At 51.2% G+C, this 18,826-nt stretch overlaps 5 protein-coding genes across 5 annotated transcripts; 2 read left to right on the top strand and 3 right to left on the bottom strand.

Annotated features, from left to right (window-relative positions):
• Positions 1-328: 328 nt before the first annotated feature.
• On the bottom strand, positions 329-8,272 carry CC84DRAFT_634243 (uncharacterized protein). The gene is made up of 4 exons (XM_018186962.1): positions 7,901-8,272; positions 5,571-7,851; positions 927-5,471; positions 329-873 (listed from the first exon to the last, which is right to left on the bottom strand). The coding sequence occupies exons 1-4, from the start codon at positions 8,100-8,102 to the stop codon at positions 462-464; spliced, it is 7,440 nt and encodes a 2,479-aa protein (XP_018037404.1). The 5' UTR covers positions 8,103-8,272; the 3' UTR covers positions 329-461.
• On the bottom strand, positions 8,273-9,582 carry CC84DRAFT_634242 (NAD(P)-binding protein). The gene has a single exon (XM_018186961.1). It carries the CDS (start codon positions 9,505-9,507, stop codon positions 8,443-8,445), a length of 1,065 nt encoding a protein of 354 aa, XP_018037403.1. The 5' UTR covers positions 9,508-9,582; the 3' UTR covers positions 8,273-8,442.
• Positions 9,583-9,820: 238 nt separating this feature from the next.
• CC84DRAFT_1117081 (NAD(P)-binding protein) lies at positions 9,821-11,287 on the bottom strand. Its single transcript, XM_018175482.1, has 3 exons — positions 10,707-11,287; positions 10,377-10,659; positions 9,821-10,322 (listed from the first exon to the last, which is right to left on the bottom strand). Exons 1-3 carry the CDS (start codon positions 11,179-11,181, stop codon positions 9,974-9,976), a joined length of 1,107 nt encoding a protein of 368 aa, XP_018037402.1. The 5' UTR covers positions 11,182-11,287; the 3' UTR covers positions 9,821-9,973.
• Positions 11,288-13,509: 2,222 nt separating this feature from the next.
• CC84DRAFT_1258241 (uncharacterized protein) lies at positions 13,510-16,159 on the top strand (the record flags this gene model as incomplete). Its single annotated transcript, XM_018184807.1, has 5 exons — positions 13,510-14,325; positions 14,377-14,699; positions 14,746-14,989; positions 15,065-15,274; positions 15,328-16,159. The coding sequence occupies 5 exons, from the start codon at positions 13,510-13,512 to the stop codon at positions 16,024-16,026; spliced, it is 2,292 nt and encodes a 763-aa protein (XP_018037401.1). The 3' UTR covers positions 16,027-16,159.
• A 770-nt stretch (positions 16,160-16,929) lies between these two features.
• CC84DRAFT_1163289 (putative short chain dehydrogenase/reductase) lies at positions 16,930-17,898 on the top strand. The gene has a single exon (XM_018178224.1). It carries the CDS (start codon positions 17,035-17,037, stop codon positions 17,788-17,790), a length of 756 nt encoding a protein of 251 aa, XP_018037400.1. The 5' UTR covers positions 16,930-17,034; the 3' UTR covers positions 17,791-17,898.
• Positions 17,899-18,826: the final 928 nt, after the last annotated feature.

Genomic DNA, 18,826 nt, shown 5'->3' with positions numbered 1-18,826 from the left:
GATGGAGTGGAGAGTCAGAGTGCGCTGGGGACGCAGGAAAGTAGGGGCAATAGTGGTGATGGATTGATGGGGTTGGTGAGCCCATTGGAGGAGAGATTTCCCAACCGGCAATCGATTGGTGTGCTGTCTGAGGTGCAGAGGCCGGAGTCACTGGTTAGTCCGATACGGGGAAAGTTTCATGAGCGGATGCCCTGAGGGCTTGGGATGAGCAACTTGGTGGTAACAAGGCGAGCGTGCATAGCGGACGACAAGTCATGCATTAATGCCAATAATCATACACGAGGAAGGATGCCGTCTAGATTGAAGCATGACCAGACGAGAAAGGACTCGCTCATCGGCAATATAATACACACAAACCTGGCATATCAACCAAACTCCAGTATCAAAGAACACAGCCACCTTCACGATATCCATACGCCAGGCATCTACTACTTACATCACAACCAACACGAACATATCACTCAGTCCCCAAACCCCTCTGAGAATTTGATCAAACTTGTAAAGCTCTGCGGGCTCTCCTCCACCCCCATTATCCCCCTCGCCCTCCTATCCTCTACCCAACTCATGGGCACCAAAGCCATCCTCCCTGTCTTGTTCCTTACCAGCTTTGTCCTCTCCCTCTGCTTGAGTTTTGTGTGAGGCAGACTTACTGGTGCCGTAATATCTGTGATGCCGTCTTTGCGCTTATGCCGATGCTCTAGGATATCGACGTCAACAGTATGCAGTGCGGCGAAGTGGTAGACGCGGACGTGCTTGTCCTGGCCGTATCGGCGGGACCGTGCGATCGCTTGCTCCATGGCGGCGTCGTATTCATACTGGCTTTTCACGAGTACGGGGGCAACGAAGAGAATGTGGTTTGCATTGAAGAGATTCCTGTTGTGAGAATTAATGGTGTTTGAGGCAGACTGGACTGGGGAAAGACTTACACCCCTGCTGCGGTCTCGCTGGTGAGGTCGAGGATGAGGGCTTTCACGTTGGGGTTTTTCTTGAAGGCTTGGATAGCCTTAGCGGGATTCTTCTCGTTGGGTGCCAGTTGTGAGATGTTGTGGTGATCACAAAGCTCCTTGAGGTAGCTGGTCGTACGGTTGTCTGGAGCGAAGACGAGACACTGGTCGCACTCTGGGAGTTCTGCGATTAGTTTCGCGACGGCGTCCAGCTTACGGCCGAAGCTTCGTCCAGATTCAATCTCCTTTTGGGATCCAAGGTGCGTGGCTTTGACGAGGTTCATGGTCTGGACAGTAGTGTTGCAGCTGGGTACCACGCAAACTTCGTTGTCAGTCCTGTCTGCAAGGCAACGCTCACAAGACAGATGACCACAGCTCGAGGTCAGATACAGATCGGCGATGGTCGCGCTGCCTTGACACTCTGGGGCATCGCAGTGTCTCGTGAGATTCGAGCTTTCGCACAATGGCTGAAGCAGGCTCTGCACGTTGGAGATAAAGCGTGCAGACCTAATCCGGAAAGCGAGCTGGTTTGCAGTAGTGCGAAGCTTCGATAAAGCCTTCTTTATGTTCTTGACCTTCTCATCTATCCTATTCCCCTCGATGATGAGTTCTGTACAATCCGGGTTGGCTTCAGCATCCTTCACTAAGGCACGGATCTTCCTAGTTGCCTTGTCATCGCCAAGCCAGTTGTCGATGCAGACGTCCTTCCCGAAGTACATGTAGAGCTGAGAGATACACCCCTCCTCTTGTAAGCTCTTCTGTAATCCCTCGAAATTCCTCTTGCGTTGACCTTCGAAGCCACGCAATAGTCTCTTCAGGTCAGCCACCGTCTCTTGATACTCTCTCGATCTTGTCTGCAAGAGCGCTCGGAGACCCGATCCGCCGTCGTTAGAATCGTAAAGCATGGCACACTTTAGTAACGCGTCTTCTCCAGTACTAGATCCGTTCAGACTTGCGTTCAATCTATTAGTCCGATCCGCGCCTTCTGTGTTCTTCATGCGTTTCAGAGCCATCCGCTGTGAGATCAAGTGCTGTGAGAGTTCCAGATAGACAGCGTGATGCGCGACATCGAGGTCGATGGTTCGGAGGGACTCAGAGCAACTAATGTGCTCAAGAGACGGTTCATTCTGTCGTACGAAATTGTCCAGGAAGTCTTGCGCGAGTTGATGACGGGCTTGGTGCCAATGTGAGGACATGGTCTCTTTTTGCGCTAGAAACCTCTCCACCTTGGTCTGGGCCTCACTCTGCATATCCTCAATCTGCGTCTGTTTTCCGATATTAGATCGAGGCGAGTACTTTCCGAGTTGGATGCCCAAGAATGATGCAATGTTATCAACATCGGCAAAGGATCCAAGGGCAGGAGTGCCTGAAAGCACCCATCGCTTATGCGCCGCTATTGCCTTGATACCGACGGAGGAGACGAGATTATCGTGGATTTTCTTTTGATCTTTCTGGTGTACATTGAGATAATGGTATTCGTCGACCACGATCCTGTTGAAGCAGAACAGATGCAGGAGAGGCACAGAAAATATGCGGGTCTTTCCTTTCTTCGAGTTGGCTTTTGCCTCGGATATCTTCTTGCCAGCTTGAGTGACATTGTAGGGCTGATATTGGCTGCCTTGTCGCAATTGCAGCGGCAAGACCATATTGAACTCGTCTCGGCTCAGTCGCTCTCGTAGCAAGCTCTCTGTGTTTGCGCTGAAGTCGGCAGGATCCATATGTTGTTGCTTCGTGAGCTGGGCAGGAAGTTCTTGGCTGACACGTTCCATCCACGCATTAAAAGCACGACGGTTGGGCGCACCTTTGGTGGAAGCAGTAGCTGGTTCAGGCATTGCGGAAAACCCGGCGAGGTAGGCGATGTATTCGGGATCAGATAGGATTGCCCAAGAGACGATGACAACCCTGCTATTCTGCATGTCTTCGAATGTCAAGCTATGGAGCTCCGCAAAAGTCTTAATCGAGACAATGCTATAGAGCTCGTACAACTTGGTGTCAAGAAACTTCTCGAACTCCTCTTGCCACTGGTCGACAAGATGTGGAGGACAGACAATGAGGGTAGCCGCTGTATCTATCAGGGCAAGCTTCTGCTTATCAATCAACCTGTTCTTATTGATCACAGAGGCGCCCTCTCTGCATTCTTCAAATTCGCTTTCAATGAGGGCAATAGTGATGACGGTCTTGCCAAAACTCGGTCGATCTGCAAGTACTCCACCACGTACTACAGTTTTTGCCTGAGCTCGAGCCTCAGCCCGCCACCCCAACTTTATATGAACAGCTTCTTCGACTTCAGTGATAGTAAAAGAAATACCGCGTTCTTGGGCCCGCATCCATTCAAGCGCTCGAGGTTGGGCTCCACGTAACTCATACGCTATCCTGAGTCTCTTTGAGAACGGCTTGTCGGTGGCATTGCTCTGCAAGCGAAATTCTGGGAATCGAACGGAAGCTACGCGTCTTTGGTCGGTCAAAAGCCTCCAAGACACATTTACAGGCTCTGCAGGCGCCAATCCCCTCGTTCGAAGAAGAGTTCTGGCAGCGCGATGCGCTAAAGAGTTTATGTTCACGCCGAATTTGATACGAGTTGTCTTATTGACAATCTCTGACTCGATGTGGAAAATTTGGCAGCGGGTCTTGATGGCGCGCTCGCGTGTTGCGGCCGCTTTTGGATTTTCATACGCGGTAGCGACTCCAGCCTTGTCGACGCTCCACAGAAGCCCTGGAAACGGTGGCGCACACGTACAGTCAGCATCTGAGCTTGTACCAAACGGTTGCCAACTTGGAGAAGATGGTGCTGAAGAAACATTGTCTAACGCCCATAAATAGGCATCCAAATTTTTGGTGGGCAGGACTTCGAGTGCCTCCACCTCCAATACGCTCATGGCGTTCGTGCATGCACGTTTCTCCTCAATAAAAAAGTTGGGCTTTGTCAGCACTTTTGCGCTCAACGAGAGCAGGTCTGAGGCTAGGTCTATGGTACCGACGTCTGCACGTTCCCATGATCCGAAGGAAATTGCTTCGACAAAATTGTCGTTTGTATCCGCATGATTCTCGGGCCGCCAAGATGGTCTCAGATGGGCGACAGACTGGCGGTGATCGCCCGAGCGCAATCTCTCACAATCGAAGCTGAAGTAAAAGGAATCGTCTTTCCCGCGGCCGAGGGGATCTGGGTCGAGGAAAAGGTAGAGTGCTGGGTGAGATGATCTTTTGTACAATGAATGGCTTGCAGTGCCACAGTGTGGGAGGTGTTCGTATTCTCCAGTGAAATCAATCCAATCATCGGGCAGGTCGACCGGTCGATTATCATCAACACGGATGTGGAGCGTTGCAGGTATAGTCTCTGTCTGGAAATCACGGAGCGCCAGTCTGTTTTTGAATGACTTGGAAGTCTCGGATGAACCACGAATGTGCAGAGGAATGTTATAGACTGAAGGAACGTAGATATCCCACTCGGCTGACAGCAGGGAATCTTTCACTGAGCCTCTGGCAACTGGTGTTCTCAGTAGTGCCCTCAAAGCACTGTCACCAGGTAGCTCGGACGGAGACTGGACGTATAGTAGCCACTGAAGTTTCTTGCCAATGTAGAGTTCCAAGTAAGCTTGATCTGCCTTATACAACACCTTCCAAAAGCCGGGGTGCCTTGTGAACCCTCCGATGTAAAACTGTTTTGATTCAATGTCGACGTCATGCACTCGTTGCTGGAACTCTTCAGTGAGTTCGTCTCGAGGAAGTCGAGCTTGGAGTGTAGTGGAAAAGCTGAATCCCGAGAAGTTCTTGAAGCTTACACGCGAGGGCAGCTTGGGTCTCCACTCGCTTATGAAAGTGTACGGATTCTGCAGATGCGTCGTTCTCTCAACCGTGTCTATATAGACATGTTTTGGATTGCCGGCGTGTAACGCACATGCGGTATGCCCGCAGGCGGCACATGCCTGTATGACTGCCTCGCATATTCTCTCATCGCACTCACGACTACAAAGTTGTGAGCTGTACCGTGCGTGCTGAGCAAGTACCTTAACATTGATGGTTTGGGGCTCCACAATGTTCGGTGCATATGCCGTAAGCTGTCCAGATCTAACAAGCGTATTGGTTGAAGGCGCGAGTTTATCCATGCGTTGTTGCTGGGCTGATGAGGAACCTTTGAGGAATTGGGATGCGCAGATGATGGCCGCAATTTGAGAAGCAGCAATGACTGTCGTACTCATTGCATTTCCAGCCAAATCTTGTAACTCCGCCGCGCTTTCGCGAGCCAAGTGAATCTTGTCCAGGGGCAGTCCTTGGTATCCCAACAGCTCCATACCGCTTAGTGGTCGTTGCCAGTTGGTTGAGAATAGTTGTCCCTTCGGAGTGATGCAACCTATCAGCCCAAGGTTCTCGTGGAATCGGTCTGGATTCTGGCTAACATCCCATATTATCTCTTTGTACAATGCATCAATGCCATTGATCACGGCTGCTCGGAGGTAAGCAACCTCAATGGCTTCCCATTCTCGTGAGGACCTCGCGGTAAACCAATCATGGTCAGCATGTTCGAATGGCCTATGTGATCAGATTAGTACAAACCAATAATTCAAAATAATGACGCATTATTTGGGACAATATTCGAAGCTTTGAGCTTTCCGGAAAGCATCAACTTACTGTTTCGTACCATTCTCACTCCATCTTGTGCATGGACGTTTGACACCCAAACCTAGCTCCGACCGCATGTGGTCATATCGCAGCTTGCATAACTCCCATGCCCATTCAGAAGTTAGCGGGCTGTAATCAACAGAACCACGCGGGAAATTGGCAAGAAACGTTTCGTAAGAGCTACTACATGGTCGCTCTAGTTTGCGCATCGTCTGCTTCCAATTCTCGACGGCTTGGGAAGCCTTCTTGCCAGATCCTCTTCGGTCAATTGCGATCATGTACATTCGCTCGCGCGTCTGTGGGTAGTAGTACCGCTTCGTGTCGCAGTACAGCCATCCTGCTTCATAGTCGATGTCAGACCACTGGGACACAACATCATCCCAAGTTGAGGCTTTGCTTTTGACATTCTCCAATAGTACAACGCTCGGCCGAAATCGCCTTGAGTATTCGTAGACCGCCGTCCATGTTTCACCTGACTCTCCGTTGTCTTTGAGGGTTTTCTGATGATTGTTTTGCCTAGAGAGATTCTTGCAGGAGAATCCCGCCACAAGGACGTCCACGCCGGCGGGTATCTTCGCTATGGCGCCATAGGCTGTAGTCGCAGCAGTTGCTCCCTCTGCAATGAACTCTCGAATGTCTCTGAAGAGAAGTTCTGGTGCCCAATTGCGCTCGATGAAAGCCTGTTTGAAAGGCTCAATTTCGGCACTGAAAACATGTCGAAACCGGAGGGGTGGCTGATTATTGTTCTCCAGCGCTGCTGTTGACGCGATCAAACCAAATAGAGGTGACTCGGTGCCAGAGCACATCGTAGCAACGTTGATAGCGCGATCGATTTTTTTCAACGCATCTGCGAGCCCCAGGTCGACTGCACGGGAAGTAAGATCTGCAAAGATTGTTTCGTTATCGTGCATTGGTGGGAGACTGAGATCGATTCCCTTGCGAGCGGGTCTTGAAGACATAGCTGGTTTGGTCCTGGCTTTCATGGGTTCTGCGAGGGCTTCAGGCTCAACGTCCAGGTCCGACAACATGTTTTCCCCAAGATTATCTTCGCCAGACAAAAGCTCGTCGGCGGAAGAGGCTTCAACTTCTTCCTCATCATCGGACCCGGCCTCTTCGTCGCCATCATTTCCTTCGTACGAACTGAACTCTTCTGTCGACTGGTTGTCTGACAGATCCAGAGGCGGCGGAGTATACCTTGCACTGTAGTTCGCGGTGCTATGACGCGCACGCGAATTCACACGTTCGGGCTCAGAATTTCGGTGCTGTCGTTGCTCCGCAGAAGAATGTTTGTCTGATGGACCTGAGTTGGCTGGATACGTAGGTTCATCCATCTCAATGTACTTAGAATACGCAAGCGCCGCCATTGTGTCCTCCGTTTCGGATTCGGTTGAAGGAGGCGAAGGGAGCGCAGCTCCACCTGCCTCTGTTAGTAGTTTATGAGCTGCAGCATCAGAGTCATCAGGGATGACGTCCAAGTTAAAGATGGGAGGCGTTTCCTCTGCTGAATCTTCCGGTGTCCATGTGCCCTGTTGTAAGACACGTCTCTTTTTGACGGCTGATAGTGTAGCAGTAAGACTTGATCTGGTCGCTGTTGATATGATGACTCGTGCGCTATTCAGCATAGTTGCATGGTCTTCAGATGATTCGATATGCGTTCCTTTCCTCGAGATACCTGTTGTTGCTTCCGCGCCGATATCTATCGTGCTCGCGCCGGTGCCCGATCGTCTCCCTCGCGAGCTCGAAGGTACTGTGGCATACTCTGACATTGATGCCTGTCTTTGTTGATCTGCATCGATAAGAGTGTCTCCTCCGGAGGTCTTCTGCGACCCAGACTCTGTTGACTCATGCGATGGATCCGCATTCTGCTCTTGTGACTGGGATCCGCCAAAAGTAATTTGCAGGAAAGCCCGGGTGTTGGAGTTTGCTATGCGACGCACAGGTGCGCCACACCTTTTGTTTCTCCTTATGCACACATCACAAGAGATGCCACCGTTTCCTTTTTGCCAAGGCCTCCCATCTGGATAACGACATCGCGCATGCCCGCGGCTCTTGCATTGAGGACATCGAGCGTCCAGTGCTGCCTTCTCTGCGGTTGTCGCCTCTCTGCACCTCTTCTTCTCTTTGACGCACCTTGTGCACTTGTCACTCCCTTCCTCGAAGATGCAAGTGAAGGCATAGAGGCCGCCGCGCCTACGACATACGAAGCAAGTCTGAAGGGGAGGAGGGTCGTCATGCGTTGGTACTAGGGCTGATGTTTGCGCAAGTTCGGCGGTATTTGGACTTGCTGACACTACAAACAATTAGCTGCGACACGTGTGACAAGCACTGACATGTCTTACCCTCGATTCGGACGGAGACGCGCCTGGGTGTCGACCGGCCGGGTGTTGAGCTCTCCACCGCTCTACGCTTGTTTGACGGCGTCAAACGCGGCATGGCGCGCCTGCTGCTCTCCTCGTGTTCCAGGGTACGAATACTCGGGCTACGTGCACGTTTTCGAGACGATGTGCGGGTCGTCGGCATGTTGCAGGGCGTCGTCAACATGGAAAGAATGTGACGAGAACTCGGAAATAATCGCGGCTGCTGAGGAGCATTGCGGAGCCATCACTGCGGGCAACCACGCGTGGTAGAGTTTCGTTTGCCGTGGCATCTGTGGTGAGATATCTAGGCCGAATAGGAAGGGACGACCGGCCTACGCGACGCGACTGCCCACCTTGCATCATCCTCTCTTGCAATCACTGTCCCCCTGGGCCTGAGAGCGAACTCATTACTCGATCCTCGATTTCTCCTTTCCAAGCTGAAATGTATGCCGTCTCAGGATGCGCTGGGCCCTAAAGCGTTGGCAGGGTATCTCGAGGTCGGCAATCTGCTCTATATATCTCTATCAATTCGAGTATGACAGCCCACACGCCGCCATGATACTGTCCATATAGGACAGTATACTCTGCGTCGTAGTCAGAGAGCACGTGTTGTTTTCGAGTCTTCCCGCTTGGATGTCTAAAGCAACAGCATCTGCCTCGAAATGAAATCCCCTCCCTTCAACAGGGAAATCGATCTTCTTCTCCTCGCCATCCTTTGTTTTCACGATTAGAAATCCCGGCTTCGACGCTGCGACTCCTCCGACCGAAATTGACCCTTTTGACCCTTCGATGCGCGCAAAGATCTCTGGTGTCTTGTACAGCAGCGACGCAGTGCAGATCGCCTGCGCCCTTTGCTCCGGATACCGCAGTATGACCGCAGTCTGCTCGTCCACCCTGTCGTTCGGGTCCTCATGGTCAGAGAACACCATGTTGGCACTGATATCTGGGGATGCGCTCGATGCAGTGCCAAATATCAGCGACGCCCACGTCAGCGAATAGATCCCAAGGTCGAGGAGCGCGCCGGCACCCAGCTTCTTCGACGCTGTCCTGGAGCCCGGATCCTTGCTTTGGATAGGCGTGTAGATACCAAAATCCACCCAGGCAACCGAAATGTCGCCAATGGCCTTCTCTTCGTGCACCAAACGCTGCAGCTCTTTGGTGACTGGGAAAAAGCGCGTCCACACAGCCTCCATCAAAAACACGCCCTTCTTGCGCGCGGCAACGACCATTTCTTGTCCTTCTTGCGCATTCATCGCCATCGGCTTTTCGCATAAAACATGTTTGCCCGCTGCTATAGCATCCAAAACATTCTTGTGGTGCAGAGGGTGAGGGGTGCCAATGTAGACAACGTCGACATTCGGATCATTGTAGACACCTGAATACGAGTCGTACACGGCGGGAGACTGTGAAGGGCAATTCTTGGAGGCGAATTTGTTGCCCTTCTCCAAGGAGGAAGAACCGATGGCAGTGATCGTGTGGTTTGCGGCAGCTTCTGAGCGCGATAACACAAGGTCACTGACGAACCATGTAGAGATGAGGCCGCATCCAACAATGCCCCAGCGTAAGACGGGGAGCTCTATGTCCGTCATTTGGTGATATTTGTGAGTGCAAGTTTCATTGGAGTTGGTTCCTCATCAATGCGATGGAATAAAAGCAGTGGGAGCAAGCGCATGTATTGACATCGTCTATACATCGCTATTTATGTAACTCGCAGTGAATTTGTTCCGATTCCACCCTTGTGGCTTCACTCGGGTCTTTAACCGTCTAAGCCGGCGGTGCTGCACCTCGCTTGCCCCAATGTGGTCCAAGCAGGCGCTTTGCGACCCCTCCGTTGAAAATCGGCACTCCGCGGACAAGCACGTGGGTTACTCAACGTCCATGGAAGCCTAGCTTGTGTATAGGAACTTTCCAACGCGCCATTTTGGTCTCTTTTCGCAAGAGTTTCTTTTCAGGAACACAGATCAAGCATAGGTCTTGCAACGTCTAATATCGAGCTGAAATCAATTTGGCAGATTGTGCAAAGAAAGGTTGACGCTAACAGGAACTCTAGACCGCTCAGCTATCGTAGAAATGCTTCATCGCCATGCCAAACACTTCCAAGTCCTGCAGCGCATCCTGCGCCGTCGTCTTCACTGACCGTCCCTCAACTACCAGCCCCCACAGCTTCTTCATTTCTTGCGTGTACGGATCTTCGTACGACTTCCGCACCATAGTCTCCTTGTAGGCGCCGTCGACGTTCTCAGAAATGTGCAGCGTGACCGGCAGACCCTTGACATACGGAGTATCATACTGCAGCTTTACCGACTTAGTGGCTCCGTATACTTCTATATGCGCGTCAAATCGAGGTATGTTGTCGATTCCGGACTCGTAGGACACTGTGAAGTCTGGGTATCTGAAGAGAACGCTGAAGAAACATGAGTATTGGCATTACGCTGTGCGGGAGACGGCTTCTACTTACTTCCAGAAAGGGAAGCCTAGCGACGACCCAATGACCTTCTCGGGCAAACCGAGCACTTCTCTCATCACAGACAGATCGTGCGAACCTAGGCCACCGAACAACCTCCACATCTGGGTGCTCTCTGGCGTGACGGTAATCCCTCCAATTTCGCCTTCAAGTGCTGTTTTAACCATCTCTTTAGCTCTTTCATCCTTGTCGCGAGCGTCCTCCGGTGTAAAGTCTGTGAACTTCTTTGGAAACGTAGCGCTCTGTCCTACGAATGCAGAGTTGGGCCCAATGATATCTGCGCTGTCAGTAACCCATCACTAGATACAACAGGAGGCACCGTACCTCTCACTCTCACATACAGAATCTTATCAATTCCGCCAATCTCCTTGACAGCATCCTCGAACGGAGCCGCATACCGCCACATATATCCCACCATCACACTCCCCTTACTCGTCTTCTCTGCCTCAATAATAGATTCAACATCCCGCTTCGTCAACGCAAGCGGCTTTTCCACCAAAACATATTTATCGTGTTGCAGCGCAAGAATTGCATGGTCTGCATGGTATTCATCGGAATTCGCTACCAACACGACATCGACGTCCTCCGCCGCGCAAAGTTCTCCGGGATTCTGCGTGGTCTGGTGCTTGTTCGGGAGACTTTGCGAGCAATGTTGCAAGGCAGAAGCGGAAACGTCGCAGAGGTAGGTAATGCGAAACGAGTCGCGCATGAAGAGGAGCGTGGGGATGTGGATGACCTGCGCGACTTCGCCGCAGCCGATTAGGCCTATGTTCACGATCTTTTTTTGCGATGATGACATGGTATTGGGCGCTAGGTAGCTAAAAGGATGCGAAGTGTTACGGAATCGTGTCTCCGACGCATCTCGTTATCGATATCTCGCTCCGCTGTTCAGAGTGCAAATCACGTTGCACTCTGCAGGCGGGTCGTTGTGGGTGTCCCCCGCTTTCTTTACTAGAGTGGTTGCGCTAGCGTTAGCTACATGAGGTGGCTTCGCGGAGTGCCGGAGGAGCGACCCGGCTTTCCGCGTGCTGTTGGATGTACGCACTTGGACAGCAACGGTGTTGACTACAGGTGCTGGTGAGATGCCGGAATGATGGATTGAGCCAAATGAGGTAGGCCACAACCATCCCTATCAACACTTCCATTCAACGAGCAACTTCTAAATTGGGATGGATCCTTTGCCAGCATCGCTCTCGTCTAGCTGATACAGTACCACTTGGGCCCTCTACTGTATCAGAACAGATTCGCTTCAGTGAATAAAAAGGTACGGTATATGCTCCAGATGCCCTCTGTGCATCTTCGATCAATTGTTGCCCTTCAATGTCTGTATCATGAAATCCATAATCCGCCCACAGCGCCGATTTTAAAGCATCGAACGTATACTGGCGCAACAGGCGCTGAAAAAAAGCATTTGCCAAAGGCGACGATATGTAGTCACAGAGTCCATATTACTTAGAAGTAGATGAGAGCTAACAGAACGTCAGAGCTTGCAGTCTTCGCCAGCGCTATATTCACTTCGGCGGACCTGCTGGCAGGCTGGAATCACATCGTTGCGACTGCTGTAGAAAAGTTGCGTTTCACAGGAGCTGAAAGGCCTGAAGTGGTCTCGCGTGTTATTGAGGTCATTGATACTGCTCTGCATGCGCATACGAATTCTGCGAGGTCAACTGAATCGGTGATATGAGTTGGTCCGATCAGGTATGCCTAAACAAAGGCATCCACAAAACCACCTCAACATTGAAGGGAGGCTTCCTGGGCTGCTGCGGTTGGATATGATCCCCAGTTCTCTCAAAGCGATAGGCCTTCACGTCTGGGAGGGCGTAGATGTACTGATAGCGCAGAAATGGCCGAAGGAGTAAGCCGGGATGAACGAAGGCGGAGTGGGTACATCGGAGATCACGTTCCACATCATCCTCCTCCTCCTACTCATCATTCAAAGTTTACGGACGAGAAGGACATACATAGCTTCTGTCGCGATGGACTCCTTGGTCCTAAGTTAAACGCCCCGATGGTTACCCGTAGGTACCTAATCTTGAGTAGGCGCGTGGTCCTTCGGTCGCGATGGACATCTGGGCCTACCTAGGTATTCATCCTCCGTCCATCACGAGGCTGGGGAAGATCCACACACTCATGTAAGCAGGCAATTCCGCAGAGCCTCACTACTTGAAGTCCGGTCGGCGTTGTTTCCCTCGTTCCCAAAGTTGACTAGCGCTATTCGCGACAAGTCAATCTTGACGAGTCTCGTCAGCGTAGCGTGGTAGTCCTGCGCCCACGAAAGCACCCGTGAGGAGGACAGCCAAGTGCGCTGCCGACCTGTGGCGTCAACATTTTCTAGGTCGGACATCGGGCGATGGTTAGTACTGATGGAGACGTTAGAGCGATCGCTTCGGGGATGTACACGTTGCTGGGCTGTGCTCGTAAGGGATCCCGAAGGCGCGGTCGCGCACCCAAACATCTCGGCCAGTAATTGGCAAGAAATCTTGGATCTGTAGTGTATTCCCTAGGGCACGATGTTAGGGCTATTTTGGGTTGAGGGTGTGCATAGTGGTCCTCGTGAGGCTGCGTGTAGATGGCATCGCATCTCACACGGGAGAAGCGAACACATAGGACGATCTTCTGGAAGGCAACGACTTTTCACCCGGCTGTGAGCGTGACGCTTGTGTGTGCTCCCGAAGTCCTTTCGCTAATGTCACGCAGATGCTGAATTCCATCATCACACGGCCTGCCTATGCTATTCCAGCAAGGTGCCGGACGTGGGAACAGTGGTCCTCTTACGGGCCTTCGCCCTCCAAACGATGCACCAATCATGCAGCTTGAAACGAACGTCGGTTCTGAAACACCTTCCGTATCCTAGTCTTCGGACTGGTGGTACAAGGATAGCGTGGGATCGCAGCCCCCAATTTGGTGGATGACAGGGGTGTTGCCACGCAGCAGCGGATGGCGCTAGGGAACTCAGCACCTGCAAGTCCGAAGGAAAGGCAGGAAGTCAGGTACGACGCTCGACAAATTCCGAGCTATATGATTATGTGCCCGCCTGGCCTGCTTCCACGTTCCTACTGTTTGGTCGTTAGGTTGCATGTTAATCGAGGTGAATGGTATCATGACGCGATAAAGAGAGCTTTATAACATGAACATGGATCCTGATTCAGCACCGCCATTACCACCACCCAAAGACGAGAATTCCGAACAAGAGCACACCATTGCTTTTCCCGAAATCGCCCATCACGCAGTCTCGAGACCAGAGCACAAAGTCCCACCAACACCACCATCGAAAACATCTTCGCCTTCGCCAGGCCCATCGCCAGCACTCAAGCCTGTGACTTATTCTGCATTCCCACAATCGCGAAATGGCAGCCCCGCTCCCGGATCGTCGAGACATGGGACGCCAACACCCGAGCCAACCGGAGCTGCACAGTTCATAGCGAATCTGTCCGAAAAACAACGAGCACACCTGCAGTTCGCAGTGCCCAAAGCAGAATCAGATCGCCTTTCGCATTTCTTGGAAGAACCACCTCGAAAAACTCCAGTACCCGACCGATTTACTTTCGAAGCTCTCGACTCCGAAGCACGGAGTGGACGAGAGCTTAATTCAAAAGTCCGCCGAGGCGACACGAAGAAGAGCTTATACAGTTACAAGAGCACTAAAAGTAATGGAAATAGAAGTAATAGAAGCAGCAAGAGCAGCAGAAGCGCATCTGGTAGCCGAAATGGCCGCGACGAGAGCAGGAGCGCGGGAAGAAGAACGCCAGGGACGCCAAGTACCAGCCGAGGCGTGAGCTTCGAAAGCATCCCGAAGAGCAGACCGCAGTTGAAGAAGGAGGTCCGCCATTTCAAAGGAGTTGCGCTGGAGGTTGATTGGCGATTCTATGCCACCGGCATTTGTTTGGCGTTGGTCAACCTCGTGATGGCGTGGGATGCAACTGCGATTTCGATTGCTTTGCCGGTACGTCCACTGGAATCGGCATCTAAGAAACTTCTCGCTAATGGCCGCTAGACGATCGCAGTCGCACTCCACGGACCGTCTGTAAACACGTTCTGGTTGGGCATCTCCTTTCTGGTAGCGGCTACAGCCGTTATCCCAATGTTCTCCGCATTTGCCGAGATCTTTGGTCGCAAAGCGATGCTACTGACAGGACTAACACTCTTCATCATTGGCTCGCTCGTAACAGCTATCGCTGGGGATATGGGTACAGCATTGTTTGGACGTACTGTACAGGGTGTTGGTGCAGGTGGTGTATTCGTACTCTCAGATCTCATCATCACGGACCTTGTGTCGCCTTTGGACAAGCGGCGATGGTCAGCTGTCCTCGGCTTGGTGTAAGTGTGATCATATCTATTCGTAACTTAACTGACATTCTCACAGTTGGGCCGTTGGCGCATTGACCGGTCCCGCAGTTGGCGAGGCTCTCGCTGAACAATCGCAATGGCGTTGGATTTTCTGGTTAAATCTCCCGTTCTGCATTAGCTCGCTATTGGTTCTCGCGTTCTTTGCAAAGTTGAAGTCTACAAAGTATGGTTCGAAAGTTTATGAACTAAAGCAGATCGATTGGGTGGGATTCATACTCATGACAGGTTCGCTTGTCGCAATGCTCTTGGGCATCAGCTGGGTAAGTGCAAGCTCAAGCATCCTTCAATTGGGTTACGTGCTCGAATATTGGACCACAATCTGATAGCTAGAACAGGGAGGCACTACGTACGCGTGGTCCAGCCCGCGAACGCTCATACCTATCCAATTCGGCCTAATTGGAATCGTCTTGTATTGCGTCTGGTCCTGGTTCGCACCCTTCCAGTCCATGATCTCTATTGATGGCTTCATGAACTGCACGAGCATCGGGATGTATATCGGCACGACGGTACAAGGTTGCATCATCGGCGCCTATGTTTTCTTCATGGTAATTTCAAGCCTTTCTCCACAATACTGCAATAAATGCTGAAAATCTCAAAGCCTCTGTACTTCGGCGTCGCCGAAGCCGGCATGAAAGATGTACCTGCCGGAGTACGCTGGTTTCCCTGGACCATTCCGCTGGCCATCATCATCCTCGTGACGTTCGTCGTAATCAGCAAATGGAACGCCTGGATCTACGCTATTTGGCTGGGCTGGCTCCTCGTCTTGTTCGGCGTCGCGATGACCACATTCTACACGCGTACCTCAGCAGATGGGAAATGGATATCCATTGCTATCGTCTCTGGCACCGGGATTGGCATCTTGTTCCCGAGTTTGCACACTGCGTCCGAGCTTATCGCCAGTCGCGAGAGAGACGACGAGCGACAACGGCGGGCAGTTACGAATTCTTCCTACTTCCATTATCTTGGCAAAGCCTTTGGTGTCGGGCTGGCTACTTGTGTATTCCAGAATAGGCTGCTGCACCAGTTGGACGCCAGCGAGATATATCACAACTTCGCAAAGGAGTACGTGGTTGAATCCGTCTCCCTCCTCGTCCGCATCCGAGCCACGCCTGGCGGACCGGGCTCGGCCAAAATCCAGATCGCGGACATGTATGTACAGTCATTGAAGAGCGTGTGGATTTTGATGGCAGTCCTAGCAGGTGTCGCACTGTTAGCCAGTTGCTTCATGATGCCTAAGATCCCGAAGGAGGAGAAGGAAGCCGAGATGAAGAATCTAGACGGAAGCTACGTGGTGTAATTGAATGACTTAATTACCGCGTAATTCGGAGGCTTGAATGTTGCTGGAGTTTTGTTTTGGTTTGGCGGTCGTGTTCGGAAGCATTTACAGGCGCGTCGGATATACCCTTCCTTTATTATACCGTTCTCTGAAGGTGCGAAACAGCGCTTGTTTATGCTACTACGCAAGGGTGTTAGTCAAAAGTATACGTCAATTGATGAAAGCTAGATCTGTGAAGTAGAAGTGCGAAAATCATTTGTTCGATGGGTGCCCTTCGGGGAAGCTGAGCTGTTGAGGACTCTATCACGAGACTGAAAAGGGTGGAGTGGGGCAATGAAAACTGTCACGTGAGTCAATCACTCATTCCCGAGGAGGTCCAATCGATTTGGATGATGTGGGCATGACTTATTATCGCTGGTTTCATAGCTGCCGTAGGGTTGTCCCACACAACTTCAGTATACCTTAAAGATTTGGATGATCAGCTTCAATTACGTACAATGGAAGACCCGTAACGTTCAAATCCGAAATGAGGTCACGTGTCTTTGCCTTCACCTCTACTCCTTAGCACGCTTCAATCAATTGCTTCTTTGTAACTAAAGTTCCGCCGTATACATGTTAAGTTCCGAATGAACAACATTGTCTATCAGAACTGCGGGCCCTCCTGGATTAGGAATACCGAGAAAGGAACTGATCTTGTTAGGGACTTCCTGGAAAATTTCTACTGCATGCAACTCAACTTTCTTACGACGAAGTCTCAGCAAAGTAGCGTATTACCCTAGGCATCATCTTTCTACCTCCATAACACGGCCTTTGCGGACATTAGAATGCCGGCTTTAACGGATATTAGGATCAACAAGGCCTCTGAGACATCATATGACGTTGTATTTAAATTATTACTTAACCGCCTAGATGCTGCTATCTTGTCCTAAATAACTTTGAAAGTTCTCCAACTTACATCTATATTGCTTTCGTCCGTCAAATATTGTTCCTTAGGGCGTGCTTTACTTTGCATCCAGGCGCATAATCATCATGGAAGACAAGACCATTGTCCTCATAACTGGAGCGAACAGCGGGATTGGATACGCCGCTTCAAAGATCATATCGTCAGCCTCTTCGAATTATCGCATCCTTATGGCTGGCCGTTCGCTGCCCAAAGTCGAAGCCGCGATCAAATCGCTAAAATCAGAAGCCAACATCAAGGGCGAGCTGACGCCGCTAGAGCTCGATGTCACTTCCGAGGCCAGCATCGCTGCCGCAGCCAAGAAGGTCGAGCGAGAGTTCGGCCATGTCGACGTGCTCATCAACAACGCCGGCGTCGCGCAATCGTCCGAGCCGAGCTACAAAGCGCAGATTAACGCCATAACCGAAACCAACATCACCGGTCCGCTGCTGGTGTGTGAGCAATTTATGCCGCTCGTGCTAAAGAGCAAGAATCCCTACTCCATCTTCGTCAGCAGCAGCCTGGCCAGTCTCGGTTTGGCAACTACGCCCGGAAGTCACTACGACAGCGACATGTGGCAGGTGTACCGCATGACGAAATCAGCGCTCAACATGATCGCCGTCACTGAGCAGCACAAGTGGGCTTCGAAAGGCGTCAAGGTGTTCCCAATGTGTCCTGGACTCGTCAGGAGCAACTTGAGGGGGACCGAGGAGGAGAATGTCAGTGCCGGCGGCCGAGCAGGCAGCGCAGACGTCAGTGGAGAGACAATGCTCAGTATCATAGAAGGGAAGAGAGATGCCGATGTGGGCAAGTTCGTACACAAAGATGGTGTTCACGCGTGGTGAACACATGTATCCCGGTTGACTTAGAGAGGTTTAGTATCCTTGAAACGTCTGTGGTAAAATTGTGGAGAGGTCTGGGGACTGCCTCGCAATAAGACAGCAACAATTAAGTCTTTAGGTCTTATCAAATCTTATTATCTTTGGAATATACATCTAAAAGGTACGCGAGGATAAGTACTGACTGCCTAGGCGTCGATGCACTAGAACGACTTGGGAAGCACATAATTTCAGCCACATTTGTGTGACCTCAGAAGTTCTGTTGGCACCAGGACGATATGCTTGTATGTTCTGGGACGAGTTATCATCTTTACCGAAGCTGCCGGACCCTTGTTCACGCTGCCTGTCGCCTTCACAACAACAGCTCCATGCCGAATCGGGCTTAGCTCCACGTCGGTTTGCTCTTTCTCTTTCTCTTGCTCCTACAGCCCCACTTTGACTCTTAGTTCTCACGGAAAGTAATCTTTTGACGCCATACGATTTTGTCAGCTTTAATAGTCAAGATTTGCACCCTTGTGCGTGCCATAGGCATCCTGCATCGACATGTCTAGCCCTGACATCGGGCAAGGACAAGGCGATGTCGAGAAGTATGAGGCTTGGTCCCAGGCTGGTTCGGACTCTTCAGACGACGGCAGAGACGTCTAAATTCTTATACTTGACGACTTCAGTAGGATTGGCTGCCCAAAGACTGTGCCGACAAACATGACAACAACGTACAAGTCAGACTGGACCCCACTGATAGTTTTCGGAAGGTCTTTCAAAAATGGTAAGTGCTCATACTTCGGACAGTCTCGAAGCTTGTATCTTAAACTTGTGATAGTCATTGGGAACAAGATTCGCCACTTAGACCTCGATTGGGCCCACGGGTTCCCTGGCACTCACATTTTCTATCGAACTCGCAACCAACCGCACTCTGGTATTGCTCTTCTAAAACCGCAGATAAACATTGCAGAGAGCAGTGTGAGCAGAAAGCGTCCTAGGGACAATAGAAATTCCTTGCGTGCTCTTTGGCCGAAGAGAGGAAGGCATGAAGTCTAACGGA

This window comes from Paraphaeosphaeria sporulosa (genome assembly GCF_001642045.1).
Source record: "Paraphaeosphaeria sporulosa strain AP3s5-JAC2a unplaced genomic scaffold CC84scaffold_4, whole genome shotgun sequence".
In the NCBI taxonomy this organism is placed as follows: domain Eukaryota; kingdom Fungi; phylum Ascomycota; class Dothideomycetes; order Pleosporales; family Didymosphaeriaceae; genus Paraphaeosphaeria; species Paraphaeosphaeria sporulosa.
The sequence above is the reverse complement of the archived record's forward strand: the minus strand, read 5'-3'. Positions and strand labels throughout refer to the sequence as shown.